Here is a 24599-nt window from a genome sequence, read left to right on the forward strand (position 1 = left end):
TTCAAAAGTCTGATGACAGCAGGGAAGAAGCTGTTCTTGAGTGACCTCAGACTTTGTATCTTTTTCCCGATGGAAGAAGGTGGAAGAGAGTATGCCCGGGGTCCTTTATTACTGCTTTTCTGAGATAGCGGGAAGTTTAAGTTTAAGTTTTAAGTTTATTTATTAGTGTCACAAGTAGGCTTACATTAACACTGCAATGAAGTTACTGTGAAAACCCCCTAGTCGCCACAATCCAGTGCCTGTTCAGGTACACTGAGGGAGAATTTAACATGGCCAATCCACCTAACCAGCACTTTCAGACTGTGGGAGGAAACTGGAACACCCGGAGGAAACCCACGCAGACACAGGGAGAACGTGCAGACTCTGCACAGACAGTGACCCAAGCCGGGAATCGAACCCAGGTCCCTGGCGCTGTGAGGTAGCAGTGCTAACCACTGTGCTACCGTGCCACCCCAGTGTAGACGGAATCAATGGATCAGAGGTTGTGTGATGGACTAGGCTACATTCACATTTATATTTCACAATATAAAGCTAACCTCAGTAATATTGACCACAAAACCATTGTTGATTGTAGCCCAATCCATCATGCAAACCAGCCTCCTTCCTATCCATTGACTCTGTCTACACTTCCCGCTGCCTCGGCAAAGCAGCCAGCATAATTAAGGACCCCACGTAACCCGGACATTCTCTCTTCTACCTTCTTCGGTCGGGAAAAAGATACAAAAGTCTGAGGTCACGTACCAACCGACTCAAGAACAGCTTCTTCCCTGCTGCTGTCAGACTTTTGAATGGACCTGCCTCGCATTAAGTTGATTTTTCTCTACACCTTAGCTATGACTGTAACACTACATTCTGCACTCTCATTTCCTTCTCTATGAAAGGTATGCTTTGTCTGTATAGCGTGCAAGAAACAATACTTTTCACTGTATGTTAATAGATGTGACAATAATAAATCAAATCAAATCAAATCTAATGTCCTTTGGGGAAGGAAATCTGCCATCCTTACCCAGTCTAGCCCGCATGTGACTCTAGATCTACAGCAATGTGATTGACTCTTAAATGCCCTCTGAAATAGCATAAAAAGCCTTCAATTCAAGGGAAATTAGAGATGGGCAACAAACGCTGGCCTTATCAGTGATACCCATGAAATAATGAAGAAAACAAAGCATCTCCTTACGTGGCTTAGTTTCATACTTCGTTTTGGAATGTTTCTGTGGATGTTTCATTACATTAAAGCTGCTATATAAATATAATACATCTCAAACATTGAATTAACATGTTATAAAAAGTTTTTACATCATTGAAATCATCCATCTCCTGAGTGAAGTAAATAACATGGAATTCTACACACTGTGCAGTGATGAGTTCACAGTGAAAAGTAACTTGCTCATCTGATAGCCCACTATTTCCCATACTATGAATAATACATTGAGGTAAGGTTTCAGTCTATGGGAAGCACTGACATGTCTATGGAATCTGTTTGATTTAGTAAACATGAGCAAGGAGTTCTAGGGAAACTGTGGCAGAAACTATGAATCATAATAGATTATTGTAAAAATCAAATCCAAAGATGTGCAGGTTAGGTGGAATGGCCATGCTAAATTGCCCCTTAGTGTGGGTTAGGGGGATTAGCAAGGTAAATATGTGGGGTTATGGGGATAGGGCCTGGGTAGGAGGCTCTGTCGAAAAATTAGTGCAGATTCGATAGACTGAATGACCTCCTTCTGCACTGTAGGGATTCTATATGGCTTTGGCAGAGTACAAAGTAAATAAAGGGGTTTTTGGAATTTATGAAGCACCACAACCCCTCAATTTTTGTTAGCCTCTTTTGCCAAATGTAATTAAGATTTGTACTCATTTAGATTGATACAGAATCTGAAGACCCAAATTATACAGCCAGCACTATATTGTTCTTATGTAAGGAACGGAAATGGCTTTGACACAAGTGTCAGCCATTTTGGTCTGGATTCATCTGAGCATCTGATGGGCCCTTGGCAGAAATTTTGGCAAAACAACACTAAAATGCTTCAGCTGGCCTTCTGACAAAGTCACATTAGGAGATTGGAGAAACCCCCATCACCACAACTTATGGGAAAACTATCCCAAAATATGCTGAAGATTCAGCATCCAAATTTTACAAATGTTATAAGTAACAGACTATGAGGAAGTCTGCTCTGCGTGTTAGTGTACATTGTTGTTCTGTACAGTTTGTCTTTATTATTTAACCATACCTGTAAGCTACTAACTGACTCATTGGAGTAGGTCTTGACTATGTGAGAAAGTGTTAAATGGGTGATGGCAAATCAGCAGGGATGTAAAGCAGGCTGTTGCAGAAAGTCAAAATCTATCCCATTAGTGTTGGCCAATAATAGCATGTTGTCGAAGCAAACAGACTAGAAAGGTCCTGTGCTAAGTGAACTGACATCAGGCAGGGTAACAGGAGCACAACTCTCAGCACCCTACATTACAGAAGAGAACATAAAACTAGTATTTCTACTTGATCAGGCTAATTTGTGATGTCTTTGTGGTCAATTAACTCGCTAACAGTCACTGCAAGATACCAAATGTTTCCTTACTTGGAACATTATACATATAGAAGGGCGAGGATGGGAGGTGCGTGGGAACACCATCCAAATGCCACTCAAAGTCACAAACCAACCTGACTTGGAATTTCTATTTATCTTCATTCATGGGATGTAGGTGCCGTTGGCTGAGCCAGCATTTATTGCCCATCCCTAATTGCCCTTGCTCGACCATTTCAGAGGGCATTTAAGAATCAACCACATTGCTGTGGATCTGGAGTTGCATGTAGGCCAAACTGGGTAAGGACAGCAGACTTCCTTCCCAAAAGACATTGATGAACCAGATGATATCACCATTCCTTCATCATTGCTGGGTCAAAGGCCTGTAACTCCTTGTCCAACATTACTGCGGGAATATCATTCACTGCAGTAGTTCACAAAAAAGGCTAATTACCATCTTCTCAAGGGCAACTAGAGATGGGCAATATATGTCTCCTTACTTCCAATGCCTGTAGAGCATGGATAAATAGGAAAAAATAAGTAGTTAATGCCTTTAAGGAATTAACGAGCCTCCAAGAGCTGGGCTCCATCTGGGCGAGAGCAAGAGATTGCAATGAGCTGGGGTCAATGGCGGAGTCTAGCTGCCCATCATTACATGGGATAGGAGGAACTAAATCTAAGTAAGTAAATAATGCCTTCTGGATAGAAAGCGTAATTGGTTAAAAGAGTGGCAAAGAAAAATAATGATAGGAATTAGATAAAATCTTCATGAACAATACTTGTTTTTTGTGTTACTGGATTCAAGACCTTTGTTGCACATCATGAACATCGTAATCATTTCTCTAATCTGTACCAACATTCTTGGACCATATACTCAGATGTATGTTCCTGCTTGAATATTCAAAAGAATCATTAGAGCTTTACCTCAAACCAAGAAATCTCCTGGAGGGACCAAATAAACAGAAGGCACTCAAAACTGATTTTACACTTCAGTCAACACAGGGCTGATCATTAACATATTTTTCCTGGTCATAATTGCAGCTACTTTGGAACCATAGTGATTACTCCGAGATTTCGGATTAATAAACAACTTATAACCACTGCAGTGTGAATCATAAAATTAAACCAGAAAGTGCTGAAATGCACAGCAGATGAGTCTGTGAATCTGAAGCGAGATTTGTTCAATTAATGGGGGGGGGGGGGGGGGGGGGTGCGGGGGGGGGATAGGAAGGGGTCCAGAAGAAAAGGCTGCACAATATGGGGAAATCCTGGGTTGCCCCTGAAAACGTGACACAAGGTTACGTATTAGCCCTCTTCAGAAAGGAACTGAAGAGAAAACTGTCTTTGAGGATCCAGACCATGACTCAGGCCCGGTCCTGTGCGAGCTGCTGCTGCACACCTTCCACTACCGCGTCCTTGCCCGTCGCCCGGATACACCTTGGCGGGCCTTGTTGCCGCCGGGCGGCGGAGGTCCCCGGTGGAGGTCCCTCTACGGAGGGATCTCCCCCAATTACGTCGGGGACCTGGGGTGGAGGGTGATGTATGCAGCAGTTCCGCACAACCGTAGGATTCACTGGTTCATAGGCTCCGAAGACTGCCCCTTCTGTGGCCTTGTGGAGTCCGTGGACCATGTCTATGTTTTGTGTCTTAGGTTGCACTCCCTTTTTGTTTTCCTGAAGAACCTTTTATTGGTGTTTTGTTTGCACTTCAGTCCCACGCTCCTGATCTATGGACATCTGGTGTGGAGAGGGGAGGGTCGGGATGGCGACCTCCTCATGAACCTGCTCCTGGGCCTGGCAAAACACGCCATTTACAGGTCCAGCCAGTGGGCGATCGAGGAGGTCGTCCATCCTGACTGTCTGCCCCTCTACCGCGGCTATGTTCACGGCCAGGTGTCCCTGGAGAGGGAGCATGCGGTGTCCACGGGCGCGGTTGACGCCTTCCGTGCCCGTTGGGTACCGCAGGGGTTGGGGTGCGTTATCGACCCTGATAATCACATTTTAATTTGATGTTTTCAAGTTTCCTTTGTACTTTGATTTTTGTTTGGGCTGTCCCCCCTCCTTTTGCGAAGCTGCCCCTTTTACTTTGTCCTGACTTAATTTGAGTTTGTTTATTTGGTTTGATCTAAAAAGAGGTCAGGCCCGGTCCCCCACATGGTACTATTAATGGCCCTACACACATCAGTATACCCTTACTTGATCCACTGATCCACTGCTGTTCCACTAGGCTGGGTCTGCAGCGAATCCCAACCTGTGAGTTCCATTACTCTAGCCAGGTTCCCTCTGGTGCAGGAGACCTCGTTTCAACCACCCCATTGAGGCTAGCAGAAAAGGTTGTGATGCAGTCTATCTTGGTTCTATTCAATATCAATTTTGAGTGTCTCTGTTTATTTCAAGGAATCTCTCTGCAGATCTCGCGTAAAGTTGCCATAATCCTGTTAGCTACCCAAGTAGGTATAAATATCAAAAGCTTCCTCTGCCGTCCCGTCAAAATTCGGGTCTAGTTCATAGTCCAACCCTGGTCTATTAATAATCCCCTACTATCGCTCCTAAAGAACTGCTGGCCATTAGGATCTCATTGGCGGCGGGTCGGGAAGTTTGCGCAGTCTGACTTTCAGTCGCTATCTATGAAAATAACGGAGGGAACATGCCACAGGCAAGAGAAGCCAGTGCAGATAGGACTGTGTCACCCTCTGCCCATTTCCATCGGAAAGGTTCAGATTGTCAGTAAACATACCAATCTACTGACGTCCGACTCGAACTAACATGAAAAGATGAAGCGGGGGTGGAATTTATCTACCCGTTCTGTTGCCTTAGCGTTGTAAAAACATACTGAATGAATGGCTTTGTCAGTGATCTCTGGGATGCCCTTCGTCCCATGAAGGAATGTACAACTCTTCACAAAGAGAAAATTCAATCATTTACCATCGGGATCCTAAGCAACAATTACAAAACGCCATTTAAATCAGGTCACTAAAAGTGAGCACTTGTACTGAACATCTCTGCAAATGTTACTGGCTGAGATTTCTCGGGCTAAAAGGTGTTGGAACGATGGTTTCTGATTATCATTGAAGGAGAATAAACGCTTGTCATTTCCTGACAACTGTGGATATATAAAATAAGGTAGAATCATGGTCGTTCTTCAGAAAATGAATCCCAATGAGCAATTCGATCACTCGGATCCATTCTGAAGTATGGGCGTTGAACGCGCTAACATTGATTTATTGGCAGCTATGTTTAGTTTTCGCTGGCAAATTGATTTAAAACTGAATCATAGAAACGATACAGTGCAGAAAGAGGCCATCTGGCCCATCGAGTCTGCACCGACCACAATCCCACCCAGGCCCTACCCCCATATCCCTACACATTTACCCGCTAATCCCTCTAACCTACACATCGCAGGACACTAAGGGGCAATTTTAGCATGGCCAATCAACCTAACCTGCACATCTTTGGACTGTGGGAGGAAACCGGAGCACCCGGAGGAAACCCACGCAGACACGAGGAGAATGTGCAAATTCCACACAGACAGTGACCCAAACGGAATCGAACCCAGGTCCCTGGAGCTGTGAATCAGCAGTGCTAACCACTGTGCTACCGTGCCACCCCAGTAGATCCCCTGATAGATCTCTTGTGGCGTTACCTACAGATACAGTAGACCCGGACCTGGATTGGAGGACATGACGTTTCCTGAGATATTGCTATTCAAAGTGAATGCAATTCATCCAACCACAGCATTGCAGCAAACTTACTGAACCAATACCTCACAAGACTGAGTCCAAGTTCATAAAAAAATACACGTTAATGATAGTGAAAGGTACAAATTGTGTAAATCTACTCGTAATATTGTTTATCTACCTTTATACAACACATGGTTATGATTAGTGACTTTTGCTATTCTTTCTCAAGGTAGATTATACAAAATCAAATATCTGCTTCCAATGTATGTCGCTCTGTGCCTGGATTGGAAATTCATACCACGGACTATCTTCCCATTATAACATTCGTGGTCTACCTTCCACGGGGGATTCGAACTTGCTTTAAATGCAGCCATTTTATTTCTTTTGAAAAGGTCATTCTTTATGCTTCAAGCCTGGCGAGGTAACTGACCCTACTGACAGCCTTGAGATTGGTACTGAAGGACCGCATAAACATGTCCCTCCGACCCCATCACAAATCCCAACTTCCCTTCTGATCAACACAAAAAATGTCACGAACGAGCTGGCATGAAATAAAAGCAAAATACTGAGGATGCCAGAAATCTGAAATAAAAACACAGTAAACGTTTGGAGTCCGTAAGACTCTGAAGAAGTCATATTGGGATCGGAAAGTTAACTATGTTTCTCTCTCCACAGATGCTGCCAGAACTGCGGAGTTTTCCCAGCATTTTCTGGAACTGGCATGAGTTGTTTAAAAGCTGAAGGTGGCGGGCATTTTGCGGGGGGGGGGGGGGGGGGGGCGGACCCCGGGGACCCGACCCATTGGCGCCTTAAATTTATAATTGGTAAATGGTTTGCAAGTTTATTAAAGTACACCCTGGATTTTGTAACTGCATTGTGGGAACTGAAATCCCATGATTCATTATTTTTCACATACTTGTCTACAAAAGCCAGAATTCTCTAGTAGTCCCTTCCCACTGCTTGTCATGAAACATTTGTTACCCCTGTGTGTGCACTTTGCCTATAGTGATTACACAGGAGCAGGGTGAAAAGTACAGCTCCCATTAAGCGCCTATGGATCAGATCTAAATAAATACTCACAAGCTCCCCAACCTCATGATGAAATTCTATAGTTTAGGATCTGGACATTGACATTGGAGGTGGTGGATACCAGAGAGTGTGAGAAACAGAAAGATCTGTGGCCAAAATAATTGTCATTAATTACAAAGTTCTCAATTTATAATTATCAACAAAACACTGAGAAACGTTCAAACTTCAAGAAATTTGTAGGAAAGAGCAAAACAAATGAAAACTAGGATCAGGGAAGATACTGTCAGTCTCTACCTTGTGTTATCTGTCTGAGCTAAAAATCAAACACTGAAAAATATATTCTGAAACTTGTCTGATAAAATTTAAAAAAAACATTTTACACCATTAGACAATATGCTATTCCAATTATAAATCTGACTGCCATTTACCCTGATAGAATCATTTAATAGAATGCTGATCGAAGCACGATAGGAAACTCAGCAAAGTCCTTAGATCATAAAGTTTATGGATGAGAACAAAACATGCAAGATATGCTGACTTCCACGTTAGATTTCTGATGTCCATTCCTAATATCTGAAACTCTACACTTAGAACACTAATTTGCAAATCTGTCTCAGGCATAGAATACAAAAATAATGCGGTTCTGATAAACATTTGCAAAACATTAGTTTGGTCTTTATGGGAGTATTATGTCCAATTGTGAGCACTGCTCTGTAGGAAGGACTTGAAGACTTAGAGATGACACAGAAAATGTTTATGACAATGAGATTTCAGTAACAGGGATACATTAGAGAAGCTGGTGTCGTTCATCCACTCCAGATATCCACTCCATCTGACGAAGGGGCAGCGCTCCAAAAGCTAATGGCATTTGCTACCAAATAAACCTGTTGGACTTTAACCTGGTGTTGTTAAAACTCTTACCGTCGTTCATCTGGCCATTGATTGGATTAATAGGATACAGGTCAGGAGCAGGTAGTTTAAAATTTCGTTATCAGTGTCACAAGTAGGCTTACATTAACACTGCAATGAAGTTACTGGGAAAATACCCTAGTCACCACACTCCTGCACCTGTTTGGGTACACTGGGGGAGAATTTAGCATGGCTAATGCACCTAACCAGCACGTCCTTCATACTGTGGGAGGAAACCGGAGCATCCGGAGGAAACCCATGCAAACACGGAAAGAACTTGCAGACTCTGCACAGACAGTGATCCAAGCCAGGAATCGAACCCAGGTCCCTGGCACTGTGAGGCAGCAGTGCTAATCACTGTGCCACCGTGCTGTCTTGATGGGTAGGCGGCAGAACGTAATTTTCCAATCCCCCTCTTCACCTTCAAACCCACCAACGGGGACCATAAAATTCCAGTTTCATATTCCATATGAAGTCAAAGGAGAGCACGATACATGAAGGTAAAGTCGCTATAGTCCCAGATGACCACAGGGAGAGCTGACTGGTGCTGATTTAACCTGAGGATCACTGCCCCTCAGGTGAGGGACAAGGTTGAGAATGCGAGCCTTCATGAATAACTCCAGTTGCTCTTCATCACTAACCAACTGTCCAGCCAGCGAACTAAACTGGATAGTAACTGCATGCGAAACAATTAAAAGACATTTAGGCTGAAAGAGTGGAAGAATAATTAATAATCTCCAAAGATGTGCGGGTTAATTGGACTGGCCATGCTAAATTGCCCCTTAGTGTCGGGGGGTTAGCAGGGTAAAGACGTGGGGTTACGGGATAAGGCCTGGTTGGGATTATTATCGCTGCAGGCTCAATGGGCCAAATGGCCTCCTTCTGCACTGCAGGGATTCTATGATTCTATGAATAAATGAACAAAGGAACATGAAGGGGTTTTCATGACCTCAGGACATCTCAAAGCATTTCACAACGGCACGAGTTAAAATGTGAATTCGGGTTAAATTGTTGGTAAACTAAGCATCTTAAAGGCTATTTTGAAATGTAGCCATTGTTGCAATGTGAGGAAAAGTCAACCAATTTATCCAGAGCAAACTTCCATTCGCAGCAATGAGATAAATGACAAGATAATGTGTTTTCCTTTGTGCAGTTTGAGGGATTAATGCAAGTCAGGCCACCGGGAGAATTGACTAAGGGCGTGAAAAGTAAAGCCAAGTGGACAGAGAGGAAGAGAGAAAGAGAGGCAGAAAAAGTAGAAGATAAACAGGAAGAGGTAAGTGGAGACAAGTAGGAAGACAGCTACAGGGACAGGCAAGTTGTTACGTTTTTTGCCATGAGTAGTGAAGATCGGTATGATTAGGATAAATGATTCACTGTGCCAAAACCTCGAAACAGTTATGAAAATAAAGTTTTTGCCCACACTGCGATTTAGTTATAAGCGGAAGTCTATTTAAAGTGTAGCTCTGCTCAGCCACCTACTACTGAAAGCCGCTTTTAACCGGTTATTTTCACAGCAACCTTTGGGCTCAACAGCACGAGTTAAAATGAGAATTCGGATTAAATTGTTGGTGAACTAAGTACATGCCAACTGTTATTGAAGGAATCAGCAGAGCAATTTGAGAGAGAGAGGCAACACATCTCCAAGAAGCTGATTAAAATGAGGAAGCCAGTGCGTGGAGAAAGGAGGGGAAACTTACACTCCGGTAGGGGGAAAAAAATCATCGGATCTGACAGAGGATGTGAACCCTAACAAAGCGTTAACTTTGACCATCCCTCAACTCATTATTGATCACCGTGTTAACTTACTGTCAGCAACACTGCGGGAGAAAACTTAATATGAACTCGGTTTGATGAAAGAAACTTACTTTAAGTATAAAACTTGGAGCTTAACCCGCCGCCACCAAATGGACTTCTGTCTCCTTTGCTAAGGGCTGGAGCACTCAGAATAGAAAGCCTTACAATTGGTTAGACAGCCTCAAAAAAAGTTTCAGTTTTCTGAATCTCAAATCCTGAAATGGGAATTCGCCGTGGGTCTGGGATCTTGGTGGGAAGTAAGAGGTTGGGACTGGGAAAATGTAAATCCGCGGTGTTCATCCAGCCAGGTGAGGGAACTATTAAACATCACATTTGGGCCAGAGCTGAAGCCGTCATGTTAACTCCAGAGCTGAAGCCGTCATGTTAACTCTATTCCTGATTCTCGGGAGGCACCGAACATCCAGAAACGTCATGGGAGAGAAACAGGCGAGGGTGAAGTCGAGCTGTCGGAGTGAGGGCAAACAGATGTCCAGATAACCCCTGGAGCGAGCCCTCCCATCCCCACATGTGGGAGAGTCTGCAGCTGGAGCATTGCATTTCTCATCCATATCTCAACCTATCAAACCAGAGGAGAAAGCAAGTCACCCCCGCCCCCTCTCCACTCTGAACAGATGCCCTGTAAGCAGGGAGGAGATTTTAACCCAGAGGGGACAGGGGCTGGGCTGGTGTGTCCCGTCCCGCCCGGGGTTGGACTGGTGAGCAGCTTCTGAGGTTCTGCTGTTCAATATTTATCCAGAAAGCGGCTACCCCCCCACCCCCCCTCCACCCCAACCGACTTCTTTCCCTCCTTCCCTTCCCACCCCCTACCCCAGCCCCCAGTTAGAAGGCAGGGGAAGGGCAGCCAGAGAAGGACGGAGTAATTTGCTGGAGAGGCAACAAAGCGAAGAGCCGCCCTGGGATAAGGAGGGCAGCAATGGGTGGCGGCGGCAGTAAATGGAGGAAAGTTTCAGTGGGAGAGCCGGAGCCAGGTGAGGGCAGAAAGGAGAGTGCCACAGAGAGCCGGGGAGACACACAGCCAGCGGGGCAGGAGGGGAAAAGTGGCGGAGGGCAGCAGAGACCAGCAACGACCCAGAGGAGAGAGGGTGGAAATTGGCAGCAAGAGCCCGGGACCAGGAGTGAGAACAGCTGGCAGTCTCCTGCTGAGGATGGCAGTATCGACCAGGAGCTGGACGAGGCACTGGCGGAGAGCCAGGACTGCTGCCTCCAGTCAGGCTGCACAGCGGAGCCCGGCTGCCTCCAGCCACCCAACACTACTGACAGGTGCAGTGAGCCCCTGTGCCCCTGTAGCGAAACCGCCTTCAACCCCACTCCTGCCCAGCTCCTGGGCGCCAAGGTCGCCAGCCGTAAGCAATGCCAGCCGCTGCTGGGCTCCCTGAAAGTTCCGGCAAGTGAACGGGGAGAGGGAGAGCTGACAACTCCAAACCAGGCACTGAGTAACTCCAAACTTATCAACCACAGCAAGCAGCGAAACCCAGCACCCGTGAGTTTACATTCTGTTGTTCACACAACCTGAAAACTGGGTAGAAACATTTCAACCAAATCAGTAACTTAAAAAATAGTAAACCCAGTGATTTGCCTGCTGCACAATTTCATTTAAAGATCAGTTAGTGGGGACAAACTGTAGAACACGTTTAATTAAAGTGACAGTCGTGGCGGTGCGGGGGGGGGGGGGGGTAACTCAGCAGTTAGGACATGAATTATTTCATTGTTTATAAGAATTTCAATATGTTAAAATATCTGAATCCGTAATCTGGTCAAAATCAAATTCTACGGTGTAATTAAAAATTAGTAAAATTAATTAAAAATTAATCCAGAGGACAGCTGGAGTACACTCTAGCAATGACATGTCGAGAATTGTTGTCCCCTTCTATGTGTTCGGCAAACTGAGATTTAATTTGTCATATCTCAGCATCAGTAACCTGGAGAATGGGGATGGAGAGGGTATATTACAAACTCTAAATGTCCACGTACCTTCACTCATATCTTGAAGATTGTTTCTGATTTTACGTCAATAAGTCACCTACCTGGTCAGGAATGGGTTAAATCATTAACAGCCTTCAGCACCTTGTCATGTTTTTCCTGCGATCCTTCCTTGAGTGTTTTTGCTTACTTTTTCCTCTGAAACTATTGAGTTTAGTGTATTCGACAGCGGGTTGGACGTTGAATTCGCACATTATTCCGCCCCGGGATATTCTTCATTAAGAATCTGCGGAAGTTTCATTGCAATCCTACCGAGTGACTGTTATTGAGCCTAAACACAGTAAGAAGTCTCACAACACCAGGTTAAAGTCCAACAGGTTTATTTGGTAGCAAAATCCACTAGCTTTCGGAGCGCTTGCTGCTCCTTCGTCAGGTGAGTGGTCAGGAAGCAAATTTCATCCCACCCGGCTGCTGCGGGCATAACAAAGATCAAACTGTATCAGCAGACCAGGCGGTATGGTCAAAGGGAGGGGAGTGACGGTGCTAGCGGTGGAGAGTAGGCTCGCTTTTTTGTTTCTGGAAGTACATGATGCTCACTGGCAAGGGGTTTTTTGGGAGGGTCAGCTGAGCCACCAAAAACTGGCAGCTGCCAGTAAAGCGCTCCCTGAGGGTCCAACACTTTACTGGCTGCCTTTCACTTAACATTCACTTCAGCAAATCTCTTCTATCAACACTTTCCTAATCCTTTGGCAGCACAAGTGTAAGTGGACTTGATAAGCATAAGCATCTCCTTTTTCTTTTGGAGCTTGCTGTGAATTGTCATTGAATGGCAGCACAGGGTCTCCCGCTGTTTTAGCTGGCTGGATGGGAGTGAGAAGTGGACTGGGCTCCTGTTGTGCTCATATAGTCACATCTCAATCATCCACTTTTCTACCATCTGCCCTCAAATGGGCAAACATATTTTGATTTGATTTATCATTGTCACATGTATTGGGATACAGTGAAAAGTATTGTTTCTCGTGCTATACAGACAAAACATACCGTTCATGGAGTACATAGGGGAGAAGGAAAGGAGCGGATGCAGAATATAGTGTTACAGCCATAGCTAGGGTGCAGAGAAAGATCAACTTGATATATAGTAGGTCCATTCAAAAGACTGATGGCAGCAGGGAAGAAGCTGTTCTTGAGTCAGTTGGTACGTCATCTCAGACTTTTTTATCTTTTTCCCGACAGAAGAAGGTGGAAGAGAGCCTTAGATGTCTTAGAAACCCTACAGCATAGAAAGAGGCCATTCGGCCCATCGAGTCTGCACCAACCACAATCCCACACAGGCCCTACCCCCATATCCCTACATATTTTACCCACTAATCCCTCTAACCTACGCATCCCAGGACACTAAGGGCAATTTTAGCATGGCCAATCAACCTAACCCACACATCTTTGGACTGTGGGAGGAAACCGGAGCACCCAGAGGAAACCCACGCAGACACGAGGAGAATGTGCAAACTCCACACAGACAGTGACCCAAGCCGGGAATCGAACCCAGGTCCCCGGAGCTGTGAAGCAGCAGTGCTAACCACTGTGCTACCGTGCCGCCCAAAAGACTATGTTTCACTGTGTCAACCAGGCTGCATTGCAATGTCTATCCAGGGAGAGTATTATTTAAGTGAGTCTGTCTGGGGAGAGTATGTATTTAAGTGAGCCTGTCTGGGGAGAGTATGTATTTCAGAGAGTCTGTCCGGGGAGAGTATGTGTTTCAGTGAGTCTGTCTGGGGACAGTATGTGTTTCAGTGAGTCTGTCTAGGGAGAGTATGTGTTTAAGTGAGTCTGTCTGGGGAGAGTATGTGTTTCAGTGAGTCTGTCTGGGGACAGGATGTGTTTCAGTGAGTCTGTCTAGGGAGAGTATGTATTTCAATGAGGAGGTAATGATATCATGGCATTTTTTGCCATTGCCTTATGAATGTTGGATGCAAATTATGCTCACTTATAAACAGCTGCCCATCTGACTGGGTGCTACAGAAAAGACAAAAGTACATGCAAAGGACACAGCAAGTGAAGTTTCATAAACACCTCCGAAGGTTTTTCTACGGTAGACTATTGTTTTGTCATCTACTCTTGTGCCTTCTGTTATGGGGCTCCACTTCTACTCTGAACCATATCGTACAGAGGGTGCAAAGGGGCACATTGGAAATGTGTCCAATATCCCACTTTTCGTTGGAGGGAGAACAGGTTGGTCAGACACCTTAGGAGGTGATGTCCAGCCATCATTAAATAGACCAAGGCGTTTATACGTTTACTTGGTGTTTGCAAAGACTGCACTTCCCAGTTATTCCATGTACTTCAGCCCAATCCACAGCTCAATTCCTCTACAGTACAGTCAGTGGCAGTCAATACCACAAGCTTCTTGGTTACTTACAATATGATCATCTTCCAGGTTAACACTGGGGATGAAAAGCTTCTTCATTCTGGAGCAAGCCAGTCCTTCCCCTTAGATTACCAACACCAGCATGACAGGACACTGCAATTTTCACAGTTTAGAAACAGAAAATCCTGGGGAAAACCAGCAGGCCTGGCAGTATCTGTGGACGGAGAACATATTAATATAAGCCTACTTGTGACACTGATAAAAAAAATTTATCTTCAAAAGAGTCAGATGGACTCGACAAGTTAACATTGTGGAGGTGATTCTCTCCAAAAGGTTCTAAGTGCTGAATTTGCAGGAAAACTGATGTAAATCACGATTGTTTTTTTCAGAGGGAGTTCACACTAGAATATCCCACACTCTGTGCACTGCAGACGTCACAATCGTGAAGCTCGGGAGCGGGGCCCCAAACTGTCAGCCTGCAGTTTGCTGGCCAGCCGGGACCTTCACAGTGCTGCTCCTCCCAACAACCCCATGGCCCAATCGTGGCCCCCATGAACATTCCCGGGCCAGCCCTGACCTCCCTCCCCCCATCCAGGAGTGCCCCAATCTCCAGCACCAACCCCCTTCCCCCCAACAGTGACGATCCCCCCCGGCAGATTCCCCCCCCCCGCCCCCCCCATGGGAGGCAGACCCCCTCGCCTGCCCTGATCGCTGGCCTCCCTCTAGCCCCGATTGATCTCAGTGCAGAGTGGCAGCGGGACCCCCCCACCCCCATCAATCGCCCCCAAGGCCCCACCCCAGCTGGCCCCACCTCATTGGCACTGCCCTTAGGCCCCATCCCCTTGGCACTGCCCCATGCCCAATGGGCAGTGCCAAGATATCACCTGGGCTTTGGTACTTGCCACTTGGCTGTGCCAGGGGGCACAGGTTGGCACTGCCAGCATGCCCATGCCCAGGGGGCACCACCTCCCTGCCACCCGACCCCTGGAGGGGGGGACCGATTGCCTCCCCTTTACTCCAGGAGGTCGGGCTGCTAGTTCCCCAAAAGTGGGGAGCTAGTCTGAACCCTGCTGGAGTGAAATTGTACTGGTGGGGTGGGAGATGCTAGTGAGCCTTGAGATTTCAGACCCAGGCCTGATAGTCACATTTAAATAAAATTAAAAATAGATTTAAAGACTTACCTGCTGTTCCTGCCATTTGCAGCATGGTCCCGACTGCACGGATATCCAGCAGTGGGAAATGCGCGCGTTGGGAGCGCATGTGTGAATTCCACGAATCGGCTGTCACGCAATTCTCCTTTGACAAAGGGTCATCTGGACTCGAAATGTCAGCTCTTTTCTCTCCTTACAGATGCTGCCAGACCTGCTGAGATTTTCCAGCATTTTCCCTTTTGGTTTCAGATTCCAGCTTTAATTACGCGATTCTCCCGGCCCGCCACGCTAAAAAAATAGATGGTGCCAGACCTGCTGAGTCTTTCCAGCAATTTTCTGTTTTTCTTTCAGATTTCCAGCATCCGCAGCATTTCGCTGTTAATACACTTTTCTCAAGTGATCGGATTATCCAACACTTAAAGCTCCAAGATAGCACACAAGTGACCAAAGCCTTAGTTAGTGACCTACAGGGAAAGGAGTCACTCTCTTGCAACTGCAGAGGGCGCCCATACTCAGATTCGGTTCCTTTATTAAGAATATAACTCACACACCTTGATACAATGACGGTTAGCTCAGTTGGCTGGCGTGTGGTTCAGAATATTGTTAACAATGCAGATTCAATCCATGTTCTAGCTGAAGTAGACTTGGCACTGCCCTGAGAATGGAAAACAGTGACAAAATCTGTCAAGAAAACAGCTCAAGCATCAACACAGCACAAATGAACGAAGTTTAATATACTGTATACCAAACTTACTCTCTATTCATAAACTTCCTCCATTTATTTCACTTACTATTTACCAAATAAGCCTTTAAATAATATTCACTGCTTCAATACGGGCGGGCTGAAAAACAGCAGCTCAGATTCTGACCACAGGGAATTTGACCTGGTGACTGGGAACTCCGCCTCCCTCACCCTGGAACCCCTCACACTCAACCCAGAGAGCTGCTGTTCCGGGCCATTAGTACTGAGGGAGGGAATAGCAGTCAGATAGAGCCCCTCGCCCCAGGCATTCCCGACCCCAGGCCTCCAGCCGACGCTTTCCACCTCCAGGCAGAGCCCCCTGCCCAGCTCCAGCCTCAACTGTAACTTCCCCCTGTCCCGGTGGCACCCAGAACCACACACCAGACAGCGGTATTGTCAGGGGTGGCAGCCCGGCCATTGGAAGGTGGGGACAGAGTCGGATAATGTGGTAAACCGAACATGCACCGGTGATTGCAATGAGAAATTTGCTTTAAGTCGGCGTCAGGAGATGCAGTGTTTTTCTGGACAATCTTTTTTCTGGACAGCTCTCGCAATGCCTTTATTTTAAGATACTCCACACTACAAGCGTGAGTCTCCAGGTGGAATCCGAGCCTTTGAGCGCTTCCCCAGGACACTGACTGTTCATTGTGTCACCAGAGTGACTATAGGGCACAGTAGGAATGGTTCAAACTGGGAGTGTTCTGCAATGCATTCCAGCTGGGGTGTCAATGTGATGTGCAGTTTGCAGAACAACTTTACCTTTCAGAGAAACCTGGAGAGCCTGGAAGGCAGGAAAGAGAAGCAGCACCCTGAAGAGAATGAGAGTAGCAGAGAGGAAAATACATTTTATTGCAAAGTAAAATCAGTTTCACGAATACAGCAGTGATGTCCACCACCATGGAGCCTCTCCTGACAGCTCTTACAGTGCCATGGAAACTCTGACAGTGGCCATCCTGAATTTGGAGGCTACTGTTGACAGTGGCTTCTGGGCCATCATGCTCCTCCTGCACTTTGTTCTTGCACAGAGCTGCACGAGTGTTGAGGCGCAGTCCCAAGAAAACGGACTTACTGAGAAATGTACCTGCTGCCTTCTCTGAGGATAGTAAGAAGTCTCACAACACCAGGTTAAAGTCCAACAGGTTTATTTGGTAGCAAATACCATAAGCTTTCGGAGCACTGCTCCTTCGTCAGATGGAGTGGAAATGTGCTCTCCAACAGTGCACAGACACAGAAATCAAGTTACAGAATACTAATTAGAATGCGAATCTCTACAGCCAGCCAGGTCTTAAAGGTACAGACAATGTGGGTGGAGGGAGCATTCAACACAGGTTAAAGAGATGTGTATTGTCTCCAGACAGAACAGCTAGTGAGATTCTACAAGCCCAGGAGGCAAGCTGTGGGGGTTACTGATAATGTGACATAAATCCAACATCCCGGTTTAGGCCGTCCTCATGTGTGCGAAACTTGGCTATCAGTTTCTGCTCAGCGACTCTGCGCTGTCGTGTGTCGTGAAGGCCGCCTTGGAGAACGCTTAACCTGTGTTGAATGCTCCCTCCACCCACATTGTCTGTACCTTTAAGACCTGGCTGGCTGTAGAGATTCGCATTCTAATTAGTATTCTGTAACTTGATTTCTGTGTCTGTGCACTGTTTGAGAGCAGATATCCACTCCATCTGACAAAGGAGCAGTGCTCCGAAAGCTTATGGTATTTGCTACCAAATAAACCTGTTGGACCTTAACCTGGTGTTGTGAGACTTCTTACTGTGCTTACCCCAGTCCAACGCCGGCATCTCCACATCATTCTCTGAGGATGGCAGCATGTCACTCCCCTGCCCCCCCCAACACCACCCCAATCAGCTCGGTGGCTGCACTGATTAGTGCTACACAGCCAGAACCCCAAAATCTACAGCTATGTTAAAGAAGCTTTGTAAATGCAAGTTAATGTTATGTAGATTGAATGCATATTTAGAAATTTCATCTAATTTGTATGTAATTGTTTTTAACTTTCCAGGATTTATTCATTATCAGTACACAGGACATCGAAAATAACAACTTGGCCAATGGGTAAGCCCAATTTAAACACCGCAGCCTGTAACACTCATGTGGGATCTTGGAATGCTAAATAAATTCTTATTCAATTGCCTCTTATTCATGAGTTCAGTCTCTCTCCACAATGTCCTCCAAATTGCCTTCGTCACTGTTAATAGCAAATACATCCGGAGTTGAGAGGGTTGGCTTATGAGGAAAGACTGAGTAGACTGGGGTTATACTCATTGGAATTCAGAAGAATGAGGGGAGATCTTATAGAAACATATAAAATTATGAATGGAATAGATAAGATAGAAGTAGGGAAGTTGTTTCCACAGGCAGGTGAAACTAGAGCTAGGAGGAATGGCCTCAAAATAAGGGAAAGCAGATTTAGGACTGAGTTGAGGAGGAACTTCTTCACACAAAGGGTTGTGAATCTGTGGAATTCCCTGCCCAGTGAAACAGTTGAGGCTACTTCATTGAATGTTTTTAAGGCAAGGATAAATACATTTTTGAACAGTAAAGGAATTAAGGGTTATGGTGAGTGGGTGGGTAAATGGAGTTGAGTTCATGAAAAGATCAGCCATGTTCTTATTTAATGGCGGAGCAGGCTCGAGGAGCCAGATGGCCTACTCATGCTCCTAGTTCTTATGTTCTTATGGTCTTATTAACCATAAATGAATTTTTCTTATCTCTACAGATCTTAACATATAGAATACTTTAAAACAAGCAGTTTAGGAAGAAACTTAATTGAGGAATTTGTCTGTGTTTTGTTGCAATTAATGCTATGGAACTGATTTTAAATATTCCAAACTACAAATAAATTAATTGCTCAAACATTATCATATTGGCTGAAATTTAGCACAGAGGGCTGTCTCTCACTAATTTTTCAAGATGGACTACATCATATTCCAGCAAGAGATAGAAATCACTTTGCACAAAGAAATTATGATACATTAATGTCTTTTCTTGTAATTGGCATTGTAATAGTTTTCTAATTATATAGAATTAATAGAGTACTCAGTAATAAGCTCAATATAGAGATCCATAGAATCATAGAATCCCTACAGTGCAGAAGGAGGCCATTCGGCCCAACGAGTCTGCACTGATTCTTTGACAGAGCAGCCTACCCAGGTCCTATCTCCATAACTCCATGTATATACCCTGTTAATCCCCCTAACCTTAACATCCTGGGACACTAAGGGTCAATTTAGCATGGCCTATCCACCTAACCTGCACATCTTTGGTCTATGGAAGGAAACCGAAGGACCTGGAGGAAACCCATGCAGACACGGGGAGAACGTGCAAACTCCACACAGACAGTCACCCAAGGCCGGAATTGAACCTGGGTCCCTGGCGCTGTGAGGCAGCAGTACTAACCACTGTGCCACCGTGCTGCCTGAAAGGATCCTTTGACGTTGTAAAATTTTGTACAATTCACAATCAAAATAAGCTTGCATGTTTTGTGAGCAAGTAATATTTCTCATTTGGAAATATTTGCTTAATTGAAACAGGAATGGGCCATTCAATCCCTGCACAGCTATTCTGCCATTTAATTGAAGGCATATCTCAACTCAATTTACTTGCCTTTGTTCCATATTACTTGATGCCCTTCCCTAATAAAGACAAACCTTGGTCTTGTAAATTTCAATGAACCCAGAATCCTCAGCCTTTTGGGAAGAGTGAATTCCAAATTTCCATTGCCCCCTCACCTCTTGATTTCATTACAAAATGACCCAACTCTAATTTTAAACTTATGCCCATTTGTTCTGGATGTTCCCACTAAAGGAAATAGTTCCTCCTTACCTTGTGAAACCCTTAGTCAGTTTAATTAGCTCAAATACATAATTCCTTAACCCTGCCAATGCCAAAATATCTCTCCTGAGGTTCAGTGCCTAAAGTTGAATGCAGTAGCCCAGGTGGGGTCTGACCAAGGCTCAGTATAACTGAAGCATCACTGCCTCACTTTACAATTCCAATCTGCTTGTGACAAAGACCAATATTCTGTTATTCTGAGTTGAGGAGGAACTTCTTCACCCAAAGGGTTGTGAATCTGTGGAATTCCCTGGCCAGTGAAGCAGTTGAGGCTACCTCCTTGAATGTTTTTGAGGCTAAGATAGACAGATTTTTGAACAGTGAAGGAATTAAGGGATATGGTGAGCGGGCAAGTAAGTGGAGCTGAGTCCACAAAAGATCAGCCATGATCTTATTCAATGGCGGAGCGGGCTCAAGGGCCCAAATGGCCTACTCCAGCTCCTAGTTCTTATGTTCTTATGTAGCCTTTTGATTACTATTTGTATCCATGCACTAGTTTTTAGTGATTTGTGTACATGGAAATCCAAATCCCTTTGCTCCTCCACAGCTCTACTATCAATGTCCTTCTGTAACTTCCTCCTCCCATTCACAACATTCATTATGATTCCCAACCTAGCATCATTTATGAACTTGGATATGCAACACTCTCTTCTTCATTTATATGTACACATACCTGAACTCTACTGTTTCCATCATGTGAATCAGGAAATTAACCTTTCATTCCTGCTCTCTGCCTCCCACGTCCCATCCAATTATTAACCCAAATCATAAGGTTACTTCCAATTCCATGCAGTCCCATTTTTTCTAAAAATCTGTCAAAGCAGAAGCGCATCAATTGCCTTCATCCATAGATACTCCCTTCTATCCATAGAACCATAGATTCACTACAGTTCAGAAGGAGTCCATTTGGCCCATCGAGTCTCACTGACTCTCCAAAAGAGCATCCTATCCAGGCCCACTACGCACCCCACCTCATCCTCCATTCCTATAACCCCCCCATCCCTGTAACCTCACACATAATCCAATGCTGAGGAGCTTGGAAGTTACGATCTCAATTATGACAGGATTCTATCATATTACGATTCTTCTTGGCTTTGTAAAGGCAACCTAGAAAGACAAGACAGAATCATTTCCATTGATTGCCATGTAAACATACCCATGAGCGAATTAGAACATAGAACATAGAAAAGCTACAGCACAAACAAGTCCTTCGGCCCACAAGTTGCGCCGAACATGTCCCTACCTACTAGGCTTACCTATAACCCTCTATCTTATTAGCTTTCATGAACTTATCCAAAAGTCTCTTAAAAGACCCTATCGAATCCGCCTCCGCCACCCCTACCGGCAGCCGATTCCACGCACCCACCACCCTCTGAGTGAAAAACTTACCCCTAACATCTCCTCTGTACCTACTCCCCAGCACCCTAAACCTGTGACTTCTTGTGGCAACCATTTCAGCCCTGGGTAAAAGCCTCTGAGAATCCACTCTATCAATACCTCTCAACATCTTATACACCTCTATCAGGTCACCTCTCATCCTTTGCTTCTCCAAGGAGAAAAGACCTAGCTCTCTCAACCTATCCTCATAGGGCATGCCACCTAATCCCTTGTAAATCTCCTCTGCACCCTTTCTATGGCTTCCACATCCTTTCTGTAATGAGGCGACCAGAACTGGGCACAGTACTCCAGGTGGGGTCTGACCAGGGTCCTATACAGCTGCAGCATTATCTCCCGATTTCTAAACTCAATTCCTCTATTGATGAAGGCCAGTATTCCATACGTCTTCTTAACCACAGCCTCTACCTGCGACGCTGCTTTGAGCTTCCTATGAACCCAGACCCCAAGATCCTTCTGATCTTCCACTCTGCCAAGTGTCTTACCCTTAATATTATATTCTTTCATCCTATTCGACCTGCCAAAATGAACCACCACACACTTATCTGGGTTGAAGTCCATCTGCCACTTCTCCGCCCAGTCTTGCATCTTATCTATGTCTCGTTGCAACTGCTGACATCCCTCTACACTATCCACAACACCACCAACCTTTGTGTCATCAGCAAACTTGCCAACCCATCCTTCCACTTCCTCATCCACGTCATTTATAAAAATCACAAAGAGCAAGGGTCCCAGAACAGATCCCTGGGGCACTCCACTGGTGACCGACCTCCATGCTGAAAAAGACCCATCTACAACCACTCTTTGCCTTCTGTGGGCAAGCCAGTTCTGAATCCACAAGGCAATGTCCCCTTGTATCCCATGCCCCTTCACTTTCTCAATAAGCCTTGCATGGGGCACCTTATCAAACGCCTTGCTGAAATCCATATAAACTACATCTACCGCTCTTCCCTCGTCTATGTGTCTAATTACATCTTCAAAAAATTCAATTAGGCTCATAAGGCATGATCTGCCTTGGACAAAGCCGTGCTGGCTATTTCTGATCATACTATTCCTCTCCAGATGTTCATAAATCCTGCCTCTCAGGATCTTCTCCATCAACTTACCTACCACTGAGGTTAGACTCACTTGTCTATAATTTCCCGGGCTATCTCTTCTCCCTTTCTTGAATAACGGAACCACATCCGCAATCCTCCAATCCTCCGGAACCTCTCCCGTCTCCATTGATGATGCAAAGATCATCGCCAGAGGCTCAGCAATCTCTTCCCTCGCCTCCCACAGTAACCTGGGGTACATCCCATCTGGTCCCGGCGATTTATCTAACTTGATGCTTTTCAAAAGCTCCAACACATCCTCTTTCCTAATGTCCACATGCTCAATCTTCTCAGTCCACTGCAAGTCTGCATTGCAACTATCAAGATCCTTTTCCACTGTGAATACTGAAGTAAAGTATTCATTGAGTACCTCTGCTATTTCTACCGGTTCTATACAGACTTTCCCACCGTCACATTTGATAGGTCCTACTCCTTCACATCTTATCTTCTTGCTCTTAACATAGTTGTAGAATGCCTTGGGGTTTTCCTTTATCCTGTCTTGAACCATAATATAAAATCCTGTGCCATTGTGGCATTACTAATCCTCTTTCTGCACTTGCTGAAATTTCATGAGTGAAAAGAAAACCTCCCCTGGCTATTAACATCATAGAATCCCTAAAGTGCAGTCAAAGGTCATTCGGCCTATCAAGTCTGCACCAACTCTCTGGCTGAGCATCTTTCCCAGGTCCTCCCCTGCCCTAGCCCTGTAACCCCACACATTTACCTTGCTAATCCCCATAAGCTACACATCTATGAATGCTATGAGGTAATTTAGCATGGCTAATCCACCTGACCTGCACATCTTTCGACTGTGGGAGGAAACTGGAGCACCCAGTGGAAACCACACAGACACATGCAAACTCCACACATACATTCACCCAAGGCTGGAATTGGACCTGGGTTTCTGGTGCTGTGAAGCAGCAATGCTAACCACTGTGCCACCGTGCCGTAAGTGGAGATACATGTAAGCACATTAAAAATGTCTTCACCTCTTCTCTTTCAGATGCCATAATAATGGAAAGAATACATCTCTGAACTCCATTCCAATTCTGTATGATTACTCTGAAGAGGAATTGATGGCCAGCATTGTAAAAGAATACAGCTAAACAAACATTAAAGCAGAAATTAAATTTGGCCCATTCGACGGAATCCATATACTTTACCAAAGTGCAAAGGAATGACTTTAAATGTACTCAACACTCATTGTAATATAATTGTCTTGTATATACTTTTAAAATAATAAATGATTTATATGAGGAATAGTCATTCACTGTTGGATATTAACAATTGGTGATTATTAATAATTGTATTTCTGAAGCTGGATTTTGAAGTTTAATGGATGTATTGACAATTAGTAATAGCCAGAGGCAGGTCCAGTGAAAGGGTTATCTCATCATAGTAGGTGCCTCGGATTTGAATACGCAACCAAACAACATTCGAAAACCAACAGCTTGATATTTCAAATGTTACGGGTAAGTTCTATGTTGCTAGGTGAAGATGCTGCAGTATATTTGATTCAAAACATGGTCATAACACTTGATAAAGAAGCAATTTAATCAATAAATATACCTAAATGTTTACTTCAGAATAATTTACATTTGGGCCATAATTGAGCTAATCAGTAATAAGGCTACAGCATGTGATGAAATGCAAAGTTTTCCGGTTACTGGCGAGTATCATCACTTTCTTTGACATTTTCATTTCTCTCTCTGGGGTTTTCCAGACTACAGTGGGAACATCAGTAATCTTTGTGAGTGTACATGTATATTAAAGCAAACACTTTCATCATATTCCCCATGGGAATCAAAAAACAGCAAGACAGAACTGTGGAATTTACTCAAATGACACGCATGACCTAGTGCAGAACCTCACCAACTTCACTCATATCTCTTTGCGGAATCCTTTCAACAAACTCACTGCTCGCATCAATCACAAAGGCTTTCCCTCCATTACAGAGCACCTGATGTATGATCAGAGATGATGTGGAGATGCCGGTGTTGGACTGGGGTAAACACAGTAAGAGTTTTAACAACACCAGGTTAAAGTCCAACAGGTTTATTTGGTAGCAAATGCCATTAGCTTTTGGAGCGCTGCTCCTTCGTCAGATGGAGTGGATATCTGCTCTCAAACAG

The 24599-nt window shown here is 44.9% G+C and overlaps 1 protein-coding gene across 1 annotated transcript; it reads left to right on the top strand.

Moving 5' to 3' along the window:
- Positions 1-10510: 10510 nt before the first annotated feature.
- Positions 10511-23726, top strand: LOC144494152 (uncharacterized). Its single transcript, XM_078213749.1, has 3 exons — positions 10511-11437; positions 18147-18199; positions 23471-23726. Exons 1-3 carry the CDS (start codon positions 10871-10873, stop codon positions 23571-23573), a joined length of 723 nt encoding a protein of 240 aa, XP_078069875.1. The 5' UTR covers positions 10511-10870; the 3' UTR covers positions 23574-23726.
- Positions 23727-24599: the final 873 nt, after the last annotated feature.

This window comes from Mustelus asterias, chromosome 5 (assembly GCF_964213995.1).
Source record: "Mustelus asterias chromosome 5, sMusAst1.hap1.1, whole genome shotgun sequence".
NCBI classification, from domain to species: domain Eukaryota; kingdom Metazoa; phylum Chordata; class Chondrichthyes; order Carcharhiniformes; family Triakidae; genus Mustelus; species Mustelus asterias.